This window comes from Asterias rubens, unplaced genomic scaffold, assembly GCF_902459465.1.
Source record: "Asterias rubens unplaced genomic scaffold, eAstRub1.3, whole genome shotgun sequence".
In the NCBI taxonomy this organism is placed as follows: domain Eukaryota; kingdom Metazoa; phylum Echinodermata; class Asteroidea; order Forcipulatida; family Asteriidae; genus Asterias; species Asterias rubens.
Genome location: NW_022985697.1, coordinates 186254 through 199901, shown reverse-complemented (window position 1 = coordinate 199901; position 13648 = coordinate 186254). Strand labels below are relative to the sequence as shown.

General features: G+C 42.2%; 1 protein-coding gene across 2 annotated transcripts in view; it reads left to right on the top strand.

Moving 5' to 3' along the window:
• Window positions 1-13648, top strand: part of LOC117305717 (reelin-like) — a gene marked incomplete at its 3' end in the record, with an annotated part of 65643 nt that overhangs the window by 22307 nt on the left and 29688 nt on the right. For both annotated transcript variants that reach the window (XM_033790588.1, XM_033790589.1), the window contains 5 exon segments: window positions 464-621; window positions 2296-2447; window positions 4583-4698; window positions 12336-12703; window positions 13454-13563. In XM_033790588.1, coding sequence (XP_033646479.1) covers window positions 464-621; window positions 2296-2447; window positions 4583-4698; window positions 12336-12703; window positions 13454-13563 — 904 coding nt within the window.

The window sequence follows — 13648 nt, the reverse complement described above, 5'->3', positions numbered from 1 at the left end:
AGAAACCATCACCCATCAATGCCAGTACACTAGACCTATGGTGCCTTACCAAAATGATCTTATGACTAATGGTTTTGTTTCTGTTTATATTTTTGTGACTTTGTTTTTTATTATTTATAGTATTAAAACTGTTACTATCGTATTACTTTAGTGATATGTATTTGATTGGCAAATTGGCTTTTCAGTGCTACTGTACAACATCTGAAGTATTTTGAAACTACAAGATTTGTACAGGTTTTTATGAATACTATAAATTTTTTTATTCCAAAACATCTTATCTTTATAGGATTTGAGGGATTGCATGGTGAGGTATCAATATATATTTGGTTTGCGGTAACACCATGTGTGTATCTTTACTTCTTATTTGTTTGTTTCTGTGATGCGCCGTGCTGTTGGAACAAGCCGGCGATCCTGAGCCATTAATTATAAAGCATACTGAGACACTAATTGTTTTTCCTTTCAGTCTGCCTGCCGTTCAGAGAGTAATGCTCTATTCTTCCATGGAAGTAAGAGTGACCGTGATGTCAATCAGTTTGCAACGACGCAGGAATTAAATCTCTACATCCCAGCATCTGACATCATCCTTGAAGAACACATTGATGGGGACAGGTTACCACTAAAGTAAGCTTCAAGATCATTTTAAGCATTTTTACCAAAAACTCAAATTTAAATAGCTGTACAGATTCAAAAAAGTTCTAGGCTTTCATTAAAGACACTGGACACTATTGGTTATTACTCACGATATTTGTTAGCATAGAAACTTACTTGGTAACGAGCAATGGAGATCGGTTGATGGTATTAATACATTGTGAGAAATGGCTCCATCTGAAGTAACTTGGTCTTTGAGAAAGAGGAAGTTTCTCACTTAAATAATAAACAAAATCACCTGAAGCCTTTTATTAGTTATCTGAAAGCACACAAAGTAATGCAACAAGGGGTTTTTTCTTTCATTATTCTCTTGCAAATGCGATGACCAATTGAGCCAAAATTTTCACAGGTTTGTTATTTTATGCATATGTGGGATACACCAAGTAGGCAGACTGGCCTTGACAATTACCAAACATGTCCAGTGCACTTTAAGACGTTGCAAGAAAAAGCACCCTCTGGTAAGAAGCAAGGTACTGGCCAAATTTGGCCTATGTTTTCGGCAACCTTAACAACTTGTTTTGGAATCAAAAACCGTTTTCAGAGGCCGTGACAGTACAATTAATCAAAATGTAATTTGTCTGCTTGTTTTATTCAAATCTGTGTATCATTGTTTTTTATTTAAAAACTAAAAGTTAATTATTGTCACCTGGCAAGTTTCCATCGTTATAAAACAATGTTCTTATAAAGCGTTTGAATACACCCCAAGGGCATCTCAAATATATAATTTGTTTTCTAAGATAAATAAGATAAACAAAGCTTTGTTTGAAAAATTGACAATGATAACAAAAATGGCACCTTACTAACCATATATACTCAGACACAGTTAGCTAACATACACCATTTCTGAGATTTTGGTCACAGATTAAAGCTGGGTTTATTGCCAGTCAAAAAGATTGTAATAAAACATATTTATTGGCTGGCAAGGAGCCGGATGCCAAACACAGGGCAAACCGACTAGACAAACGCCCAACAAAAACTTTGACAAAAGTGGTTTTTAACCCTTTTCCCCCCAAAAAGGGCCCTCTTAGATAATGCAACCCAGTTGGTTAGAAGTTGAAATCTAAACCTATGATTGGCCAATGCCCTTACCCAATCAAAAACCCAATACTGACCTCAGCTGCTTGCTGATTGGTTAACAACCCACACTGGTGGATCCCTTGTATCCATGCAAATAGCCCGCAGAGGCCACCCAACCAGTCACATGACCTGTTAGTGCTCAGCATTGCTAAACTCACATAGACTGGCCACCAGTCACCCCACCATTTATGCACAACAACTTGCACCACCCAGCTTTATGCCGAGTATAAAGCATTTGATCAATTAATTGATAAAATGAATTATTTTGGGCTTCTGTGAGATTGTGTGAGACTCGCCCACAATTCAGCTCGTTAACTTAACCCATGTTGAGTTTCATAGTCATGATTGAAATCTAGTGTGATTGAAACATTTTCCACCTTAACCATAAGTGTAAGCTTTTAGCATGAAATGCAATTATTTTTTACAAAATCTGTGGAGATGTACCTTCATGTTTTATTTCAGCTTACTTTCAATTTCTGTTTCGCCATTCCATAGGGTATTTCAGGCCGCTACCAGTTTAAAGTTTTAGAAACTATCAGTTCAAACTGATGTTGTTATTGTTTGTTACAGTTGGAATATCTCTGGTGGTCATTTAAGTGAGATGTGTGGCGTAGTGCACTCTGGAGTCTCACTGGTGTTCAGTGGTGAGGAGTACCGGTCAGTCTGCACACCGTATATAGATGCAACCAACGCAGGCAATATGAGGTTCTACTTTACACTAGGTATGGATTCATCAAATTGTAGCTCAGCCCATTTTCATAGAGCTGCCTAAGCTCAAACCGTATGTAAGCACAACAAAATCTTGCTTACCAAAATAGGGTTAGCAGCCAAATTACTATGTCAATGTGTACTATCTATAACTGGTATCTTGCGTATCTGTGCTTAGCAGAAACTAATTAAGCAATATTTTCTGCTGAGGCAGCTCTTTGTGGGCCCAAATTGCCAAATTAAGGATACAAGGCGCTGAAGAAAGAAGGAAGACAAAACAGAACAAAGATTCTGTCGACCAGCTAAGACTTGGGAAAAACTGGTCCTCTCTCTGCACTTTCCTATAGTTAAAAGAGTTATCGGTAACCAGTGATGTGCCACTCGCATCACTTGTTTCCAATAGCTCTTAATAAACACAGTTACTGTATTATTATTATCAGAAAAATGGCGAAACAACAATTAATGTAGAAATTAAGCGTTGATATTCAGCAGCAGTCAATAATCATTTCATTCTCAGTATTATTTTTGGGGTTTACTTTGTCTTCATTTTAAATAATACAGCTACTGCCACTTTTCTCTCCATAAAATGCTGTTCAATTAATGCTGATAAACTCTCCCTGGTTCTGCAGAAAGTTCCCTGACATTACACAAATCTTTCAATCCATACTCTGATGAACAACATTTTAAAAGCAACCTTTCCCCCGTTATGTTGAATGTAATTTCAAATATATCCCTGGTTGTTGTATTAAATGTCCCTGATTGCAAATATTATTGGCAGCTCTGCTGTGTATCAAAACAGCAAATTGTTTGCTCATACTCCCCTTATAAGGCCACATAAAAAAATAATTGTTGATCGTCCCCGCCTGACCGTTTTTTTTTTTTTATCATAAAAAACAACCTTTTCAGCTTATATTTTTTTCAAAATGTACAGGTTTAAAGTTACGAGTTAAATTTGTTTGACAAAACTATTGAAAACATCAAAACACACAAACCCTCTGTTTTATAGTGATTGTGATTATTTCTTTATTCTTGATTTCATATTTGGCATGTCAACAAAACTTAAAAAAAAACAAAAAAAACAACTCCCTCCCTCCCCCAGCCGAAAAAAAAAAGGACGATCAACAATTGTTTTATTTTTATGTGGCCTAATAAAGGCAGTGGACACTATTGGTAGTTACTCAAAATAGTTATTAGCTTAAAACCGTACCTGGTAACGAGTAATGGGGAGAGGTTGATAGTTTAAAAACATTGTAAGAAGCGGCTCCCTCTGAAGTGCCATAGTTTTTGAGAAAGAAGTACTTTTCCACGAATTTGATTTCGAGACCTCAGAATTGGATTTTGAGGTCTCGAAATCAACCATCTGAAAGCACACAACTTCGTGTGACAAGGGTGTTTTTTCTTTCATTATTATCTCGCAATTTTGACGACCAATAGAGCTAAAATTTTCACAGGTTTGTTAGTTTATGCATATATGCAGATGTTGAGATACACCAAGTAAGAAGACTGATCTTTCACAATTACCAATAGTGTCCAGTGTCCTTAATAATATTAAGAAGAATATAATTTACAGAAACAGAACAATAAGCAAATAAATAAAGGCACTTATAATGGGAAAGACAGGGTCCTTAGCAATCAACCATTGAACAGGAAAGTTTTGAGATGTTTCTTGCAAAGCGTCTTAGTAGCAGAATGAAATTGATGAGGAGTGGTATTGTGAAAACATTTGCAAAGCGACTTAATAGCAGTATGAAATTGATGAGGAGTGGTATTGTGAAGACATTTGCAAAGCGGCTTAATAGCAGAATAAAATTGATGATGAATAGTTTTGTGAAGACATTTGCAAAGCGGCTTAATAGCAGAATGAAATTGATGAGGAGTGGTATTGTGAAGACATTTGCATACAATGGTGAGGATCTTGAAAACAATTGATGGATGGACTGGGAGCCAGTGGAGTTGATAGCAGAGTGGTGTTAGGTGGTCATACTTACAACACTTAACAATCAGTTTGACAGCCCAGGGTTTGGACGCGCTGAAGACGTTTGGTATCGGATGATGAGATCCCATATGTAGCAACGAGTTAGAATAATTGAGTCTTGTCCTTACAATGGCTGAATCCTTTAATTCTTGAGCGATGTATTCTTGTTCCCAGGAGGAGGCTCTTGTGATCCAGCTGACTCCATTGATGTCCAAGTAGAGGTCATTGCTGATGTAGCTGGTATGCAAGCTCCTATTCTACTCAACACCCTGGCCTATAACTCATACCGAGTAAGTCTCACTATTTTGTTAAAAAACAACTACAGCTCTTCTACATTTTATAACAGCAAGGAATTACTCAAATTCAAAAGTTGTTGTCTGTGTGAAATTCAAAACTCATGTCAGTTCTGACTAAATTTCCTGTCAATATTTTATTATTACACTCTTATTGTTGTGCCACCCCAAATGATTGCCGCTTTAAGCCCCTTCCAGCTGATGTGTGTTTGGTTGACCATGCATACTTAAGAAGCCATGTGTATGGTTGTAGATTCATATTGACTTTTATATAATGTACCTTATGTATAGAAATCTCTAATCTGATTGGTTAAAATAGAAATAGCTATGCCCCATTTTTCTATCAAGCTAGCGTCATAGTGACTATGCCCAGGGCATAGTCAATTGACTATGCCTGCCCTGAAAATAACGCAACTAAGATATGAACACCCAGCAGGGTGGATATGTGCGCATTACAAGTCTTATTATTATTATTTATTATTATTATGTATTATGTACGACTAGTGTTCTGTGTCACGGCGTGACCTTTTATTCACTTCGCTTCGTGCATAGTCATGGTTTTGACATCACCTTGGGCCTATAATTTTAACTGTCAATATTTCCATGATATATCTTTGGTTGACCATCCTTTACTTGTCTTATTCACGTAAACTGTACACGTTTATTTAACATTCAAAATTATTCACAGGCATTTATATCAAAATAAAATTAAGTAAATTATAAGGTATACAATGTTCGTTGATTGAATTCAAGAAGCTTTCTTATGAAGTCTCAGTTTTCTTTTATAACTAAAGTATATTTTCACATTCAATTTTATAACACAAATTATTTTACAATTTGGTCCAGGTGAACATGCATTACCAAACACTTTTATCTTATCGCAATTTCACTTTAATGCAGTGGCTATCTTTCTGCTATAAATTACTACAGTATTATCAGCTTTTGTGTATCTTCCACAAATTCACAAATCAATGGATGAAAGAAACTGATAGTGATTCTGGTTCTTGGCCGTCACTGTCAGCTAGGTTGCGGACACTCTGTCCCTCTAGTCTCTTAGCACTCTGGCCCTTCAGACGTTTCCCCATCTTCTATGAGCTTCTCTCTGGACTCTTAGTGATTCTGGTTCTTGGCCGTCACTGTCAGCTAGGTTGCGGACACTCTGTCCCTCTAGTCTCTTAGCACTCTGGCCCTTCAGACGTTTCCCCATCTTCTATGAGCTTCTCTCTGGACTCTTAGTGATTCTGGTTCTTGGCCGTCACTGTCAGCTAGGTTGCGGACACTCTGTCCCTCTAGTCTCTTAGCACTCTGGCCCTTCAGACGTTTCCCCATCTTCTATGAGCTTCTCTCTGGACTCTTAGTGATTCTGGTTCTGGGCTGTCACTGTCAGCTAGGTTGCGGACACTCTGTCCCTCTAGTCTCTTAGCACTCTGGCCCTTCAGACGTTTCCCCATCTTCTATGAGCTTCTCTCTGGACTCTTAGTGATACTGGTTCTTGGCCGTCACTGTCAGCTAGGTTGCGGACACTCTGTCCCTCTAGTCTCTTAGCACTCTGGCCCTTCAGACGTTTCCCCATCTTCTATGAGCTTCTCTCTGGACTCTTAGTGATACTGGTTCTTGGCCGTCACTGTCAGCTAGGTTGCGGACACTCTGTCCCTCTAGTCTCTTAGCACTCTGGCCCTTCAGACGTTTCCCCATCTTCTATGAGCTTCTCTCTGGACTCTTAGTGATACTGGTTCTTGGCCGTCACTGTCAGCTAGGTTGCGGACACTCTGTCCCTCTAGTCTCTTAGCACTCTGGCCCTTCAGACGTTTCCCCATCTTCTATGAGCTTCTCTCTGGACTCTTAGTGATATTGGTTCTTGGCCGTCACTGTCAGCTAGGTTGCGGACACTCTGTCCCTCTAGTCTCTTAGCACTCTGGCCCTTCAGACGTTTCCCCATCTTCTATGAGCTTCTCTCTGGACTCTTAGTGATACTGGTTCTTGGCCGTCACTGTCAGCTAGGTTGAGGACACTCTGTCCCTCTAGTCTCTTAGCACTCTGGCCCTTCAGACGTTTCCCCATCTTCTATGAGCTTCTCTCTGGACTCTTAGTGATACTGGTTCTGGGCCGGCACTGTCGGCTAGGTCAAGGACACTCTGTCCCTCTAGTCTCTTAGCACTCTGGCCCTTCAGACGTTTCCCCATCTTCTATGAGCTTCTCTCTGGACTCTTAGTGATTCTGGTTCTTGGCCGGCACTGTCAGCTAGGTTGAGGACACTCTGTCCCTCTAGTCTCTTAGCACTCTGGCCCTTCAGACGTTTCCCCATCTTCTATGAGCTTCTCTCTGGACTCTTAGTGATTCTGGTTCTTGGCCGTCACTGTCAGCTAGGTTGAGGACACTCTGTCCCTCTAGTCTCTTAGCACTCTGGCCCTTCAGACGTTTCCCCATCTTCTATGAGCTTCTCTCTGGACTCTTAGTGATACTGGTTCTGGGCCGTCACTGTCAGCTAGGTTGCGGACACTCTGTCCCTCTAGTCTCTTAGCACTCTGGCCCTTCAGACGTTTCCCCATCTTCTATGAGCTTCTCTCTGGACTCTTAGTGATACTGGTTCTTGGCCGTCACTGTCAGCTAGGTTGCGGACACTCTGTCCCTCTAGTCTCTTAGCACTCTGGCCCTTCAGACGTTTCCCCATCTTCTATGAGCTTCTCTCTGGACTCTTAGTGATTCTGGTTCTTGGCCGTCACTGTCAGCTAGGTTGCGGACACTCTGTCCCTCTAGTCTCTTAGCACTCTGGCCCTTCAGACGTTTCCCCATCTTCTATGAGCTTCTCTCTGGACTCTTAGTGATTCTGGTTCTGGGCTGTCACTGTCAGCTAGGTTGCGGACACTCTGTCCCTCTAGTCTCTTAGCACTCTGGCCCTTCAGACGTTTCCCCATCTTCTATGAGCTTCTCTCTGGACTCTTAGTGATTCTGGTTCTTGGCCGTCACTGTCAGCTAGGTTGCGGACACTCTGTCCCTCTAGTCTCTTAGCACTCTGGCCCTTCAGACGTTTCCCCATCTTCTATGAGCTTCTCTCTGGACTCTTAGTGATTCTGGTTCTTGGCCGTCACTGTCAGCTAGGTTGCGGACACTCTGTCCCTCTAGTCTCTTAGCACTCTGGCCCTTCAGACGTTTCCCCATCTTCTATGAGCTTCTCTCTGGACTCTTAGTGATTCTGGTTCTGGGCCGTCACTGTCAGCTAGGTTGCGGACACTCTGTCCCTCTAGTCTCTTAGCACTCTGGCCCTTCAGACGTTTCCCCATCTTCTATGAGCTTCTCTCTGGACTCTTAGTGATTCTGGTTCTGGGCTGTCACTGTCGGCTAGGTTGCGGACACTCTGTCCCTCTAGTCTCTTAGCACTCTGGCCCTTCAGACGTTTCCCCATCTTCTATGAGCTTCTCTCTGGACTCTTAGTGATACTGGTTCTTGGCCGTCACTGTCAGCTAGGTTGCGGACACTCTGTCCCTCTAGTCTCTTAGCACTCTGGCCCTTCAGACGTTTCCCCATCTTCTATGAGCTTCTCTCTGGACTCTTAGTGATTCTGGTTCTTGGCCGTCACTGTCAGCTAGGTTGCGGACACTCTGTCCCTCTAGTCTCTTAGCACTCTGGCCCTTCAGACGTTTCCCCATCTTCTATGAGCTTCTCTCTGGACTCTTAGTGATACTGGTTCTTGGCCGTCACTGTCAGCTAGGTTGAGGACACTCTGTCCCTCTAGTCTCTTAGCACTCTGGCCCTTCAGACGTTTCCCCATCTTCTATGAGCTTCTCTCTGGACTCTTAGTGATTCTGGTTCTTGGCCGTCACTGTCAGCTAGGTTGCGGACACTCTGTCCCTCTAGTCTCTTAGCACTCTGGCCCTTCAGACGTTTCCCCATCTTCTATGAGCTTCTCTCTGGACTCTTAGTGATTCTGGTTCTTGGCCGTCACTGTCAGCTAGGTTGCGGACACTCTGTCCCTCTAGTCTCTTAGCACTCTGGCCCTTCAGACGTTTCCCCATCTTCTATGAGCTTCTCTCTGGACTCTTAGTGATACTGGTTCTTGGCCGTCACTGTCAGCTAGGTTGAGGACACTCTGTCCCTCTAGTCTCTTAGCACTCTGGCCCTTCAGACGTTTCCCCATCTTCTATGAGCTTCTCTCTGGACTCTTAGTGATTCTGGTTCTTGGCCGTCACTGTCAGCTAGGTTGCGGACACTCTGTCCCTCTAGTCTCTTAGCACTCTGGCCCTTCAGACGTTTCCCCATCTTCTATGAGCTTCTCTCTGGACTCTTAGTGATTCTGGTTCTTGGCCGTCACTGTCAGCTAGGTTGCGGACACTCTGTCCCTCTAGTCTCTTAGCACTCTGGCCCTTCAGACGTTTCCCCATCTTCTATGAGCTTCTCTCTGGACTCTTAGTGATACTGGTTCTGGGCCGGCACTGTCGGCTAGGTCAAGGACACTCTGTCCCTCTAGTCTCTTAGCACTCTGGCCCTTCAGACGTTTCCCCATCTTCTATGAGCTTCTCTCTGGACTCTTAGTGATACTGGTTCTTGGCCGGCACTGTCAGCTAGGTTGCGGACACTCTGTCCCTCTAGTCTCTTAGCACTCTGGCCCTTCAGACGTTTCCCCATCTTCTATGAGCTTCTCTCTGGACTCTTAGTGATTCTGGTTCTTGGCCGTCACTGTCAGCTAGGTTGCGGACACTCTGTCCCTCTAGTCTCTTAGCACTCTGGCCCTTCAGACGTTTCCCCATCTTCTATGAGCTTCTCTCTGGACTCTTAGTGATACTGGTTCTTGGCCGGCACTGTCAGCTAGGTTGCGGACACTCTGTCCCTCTAGTCTCTTAGCACTCTGGCCCTTCAGACGTTTCCCCATCTTCTATGAGCTTCTCTCTGGACTCTTAGTGATACTGGTTCTTGGCCGTCACTGTCAGCTAGGTTGCGGACACTCTGTCCCTCTAGTCTCTTAGCACTCTGGCCCTTCAGACGTTTCCCCATCTTCTATGAGCTTCTCTCTGGACTCTTAGTGATACTGGTTCTGGGCTGTCACTGTCAGCTAGGTTGCGGACACTCTGTCCCTCTAGTCTCTTAGCACTCTGGCCCTTCAGACGTTTCCCCATCTTCTATGAGCTTCTCTCTGGACTCTTAGTGATACTGGTTCTTGGCCGTCACTGTCAGCTAGGTTGCGGACACTCTGTCCCTCTAGTCTCTTAGCACTCTGGCCCTTCAGACGTTTCCCCATCTTCTATGAGCTTCTCTCTGGACTCTTAGTGATTCTGGTTCTTGGCCGTCACTGTCAGCTAGGTTGCGGACACTCTGTCCCTCTAGTCTCTTAGCACTCTGGCCCTTCAGACGTTTCCCCATCTTCTATGAGCTTCTCTCTGGACTCTTAGTGATTCTGGTTCTTGGCCGGCACTGTCAGCTAGGTTGCGGACACTCTGTCCCTCTAGTCTCTTAGCACTCTGGCCCTTCAGACGTTTCCCCATCTTCTATGAGCTTCTCTCTGGACTCTTAGTGATACTGGTTCTTGGCCGGCACTGTCAGCTAGGTTGCGGACACTCTGTCCCTCTAGTCTCTTAGCACTCTGGCCCTTCAGACGTTTCCCCATCTTCTATGAGCTTCTCTCTGGACTCTTAGTGATACTGGTTCTGGGCTGTCACTGTCAGCTAGGTTGCGGACACTCTGTCCCTCTAGTCTCTTAGCACTCTGGCCCTTCAGACGTTTCCCCATCTTCTATGAGCTTCTCTCTGGACTCTTAGTGATACTGGTTCTGGGCCGGCACTGTCGGCTAGGTTGAGGACACTCTGTCCCTCTAGTCTCTTAGCACTCTGGCCCTTCAGACGTTTCCCCGTCTTCTATGAGCTTCTCTCTGGACTCTGTACCCAGAGGCTTTAGTAGCTCCTTCAACGTCACTCATCAACATGTCATTATCTTCAGTTTAAACTTCAATCCTCACTCATGGCCATCTATTAATAAAAACAGTGAAAAAAAAACTATTGAAACATTGGAATACATAACTTTCTTATCATAGATCTGCAGAGAATAAGAGAATTAAATAACTAACAGCAAACTTTATAAGCTGTTATTTCCACACAGTTTCAAGAATTGCAAGGTTATTAAAAAACAAAACTCCTTCAATCATGTCAATACTTTCACTTTAAAACTGAAAAGAAAGAGTGGTCTAACATGAACAAACATGATAATGAGTTTACTTCTTGATTTGACAATGTTCACTTTTGAGTAAACAGGAATTACAGTTTTCAAATGAGTCATACTCTGTGTCATACTCTTGTGAAACTGCTTGCCCTCATACATGTGTTGGCTGGCTGGCGGCAATGCGTTGTTAAAGTATTAAATGATTTCCCTCATAGGCCGAGTCCACTGAGTTTCGGCTTTGGCATGAAAGTTGTATGCCAACTGATGCACAAATCTGCCTCAGGAACATGCACTGGTTGGTGGCTAGAGCAGAACCACACACACCCTCTTGCTCTCAGGTTTTGATGTCAACTGACTTCACACAGCATTCACACAGTTCTTTCTCATTCACTTTCTTTGTATTCAGCCACACCCTAACTAATCATTCCTGTTATTCTTCTACTATTCTATCTACCACTAACCTGAAAATAAAGGGACACTTACAATCAAAGTTATGTAGCTGATTGTTTGGGCTATGCTTTTATTGTCACGTCTATGTGCTACATTAAGCCTAGTGAAACCCTAGTTAAAGGTTGAAAGAAACATTCCACCATATGAACAAAGTAACTAATGGTACAACAAAAAGTACTGCATGTGTGCAACAAAGGCTGGTTCCAACAAAAGAAACATACCATGGGGTTAACAGTGCACGCAAAAAACCACGGTCTGAGTACCTGGTGATCTAAACTAGTGTGAGTTATGCTAATAAGACTGTTCCGTAATAAGTTTGTAAAAAGGGTAAGTTAAAATAAGGACTGATTCATTTTATCGACAGGTAAGTAACAAAATAGAGGCACAATTTAAACTACATTGAGACCTCAGCTAATATGACTCCCTGAAGCTTCAGAATGAAAACATAAGTTATCAATCTGTGAAAAAAAAAGGTAATGAGTTGTTTAAATTTGTTAACAAATTGAAGTCAATATCTGAGGTTATTTAATGGAACAATAAAGGGTCTGATATGCAAGTAAAATGGCCAAGTAAAAAACTTGGACAGAAATTATTTCAAGATTTTACAGAATGTACTGATTGAAGGTTTTCCAAAAACTTATCTCAGGTGAATCAATAGGGAGTTTATTGTTTTGGACGACAGACCGTTCTGTGATGATAAAAACAACACATCAAGTTACTTTGAGGACGGTCGCCCCTCAATTTTTATGAAAGTACCTGGGATGATTCTGCGTTGTGGTTAAAACAGATGTTAGGCGGTACTGATAATCAATATTCATACATGCGCATTCGGCATACCAAACTCGCCTGGTCATGTGATCAACTCAAAATTCATCATCCTGAAAAATTGAAATGGGTTGTCCGTTAAACGGACACTGGATATAAAGGACGGTAATGGTGTCATTTTTCACCGTCACAGAACCATCCATCGTCCAAAACGAAACTCCCTATTACTTAAAGGGACAAAACATTGACTGTTTGATTATTGCACTTTACAGAAGCCCCAGGCAGTGTCTGTCAGCATACCAGCAACTGCCAGATCCAAAGCAACAAGATTCTGTCTCCAGCAGAGGATCCACCATGGCCTGAATCGTAACGTCTGGGCCGTGGATGAGATCCTGATATTACCATGGCAACCACAAACTATTATTCATCACTTACAATTTGATATCAACATGGGATGTGGCTCTGGGGATGAGAGTAGTGAGTTGATCGATGGTGGAGAAGGAAACACCGTGTTTGTGGAGTTTTCAACTGATAGAGGGCGGTCTTGGTCCCTGGTTAGAGGGCAATGCCTACCAGGGTCCTGCCAAGGATCTGTGATAGTAGAGAGCTCTCTGTATAGTCACCAAGATTTACACGATGGGTAAGCTAAGCACCCACAAATTATAACTGTTGTAATAAAAAGTTCTTGTATAAAGATTTAAGGGCAGTGGACAATATTGGTAAACTAATTGTTAGCATTAAACCTTACTTGGCAACCAGCAACAGAGAGCTGTTGATAGTATAAAACATTGTGAGAAACGTCTCCCTCTGAAGTAACGTAGTTTTCGAGGGGAACCGTGATTCTCCACGAAGTTGATTTCGAGACCTCAGAATTAGAAATTGAGGTCTCGAAATTAGGCATCTGAAAGCACACAACTTTGTGTGACAAGGGTGTTTTTCTTTCATTATTATCTTGCAACTTCGACGACCAATTGAGCTCAAATTTTCACAGGTTCGCTATTTTATGCGTATCTTGAGATAAACCAAGTGAGAAGACTGGTCCTTGACAATTGCCAGTAGTGTCCAGTGTCTTTAATAGCATGAAAGGTTTTACTTGAAAAGCTCAAACAGCTGAGCTTTTGGATTCATAAATTGTCTTAACCATTCTAGTTTACTTTGATGATTTTTGTTTTACTTCAGAAGTCATGTAAGCATGGCTACTGAATCATGTTTCTTCTGATTGTATCCAAGTTGCATGTAGATGTTTTTTTCTAAGATAAGAAAGTTATAGGCTTTATTATTATTAAACTCCAGGTATTTTATCTGTGAAGCAACTTTGATCATTTGGCAGTTTTCAGTTCGTGTAACAACTTGTAAAATAAGGATTTTTAACATTTGGGACCTGTTGTAGATGGACCCGTGTGATCCTGCCAATGCCCTCGGCAGCTTTGACTCCAATCACAAGATTCCGATGGAGACAGTCTGAACCTGCTCCTCATACTAGATGGGGAATTGATAATGGTAAGTACCTACTAGATTATTACACAAACTGAAAGCTGACAAGTTCATATCAGTACCCTTCCTCTGTAGAATTATTTCCAGCAAG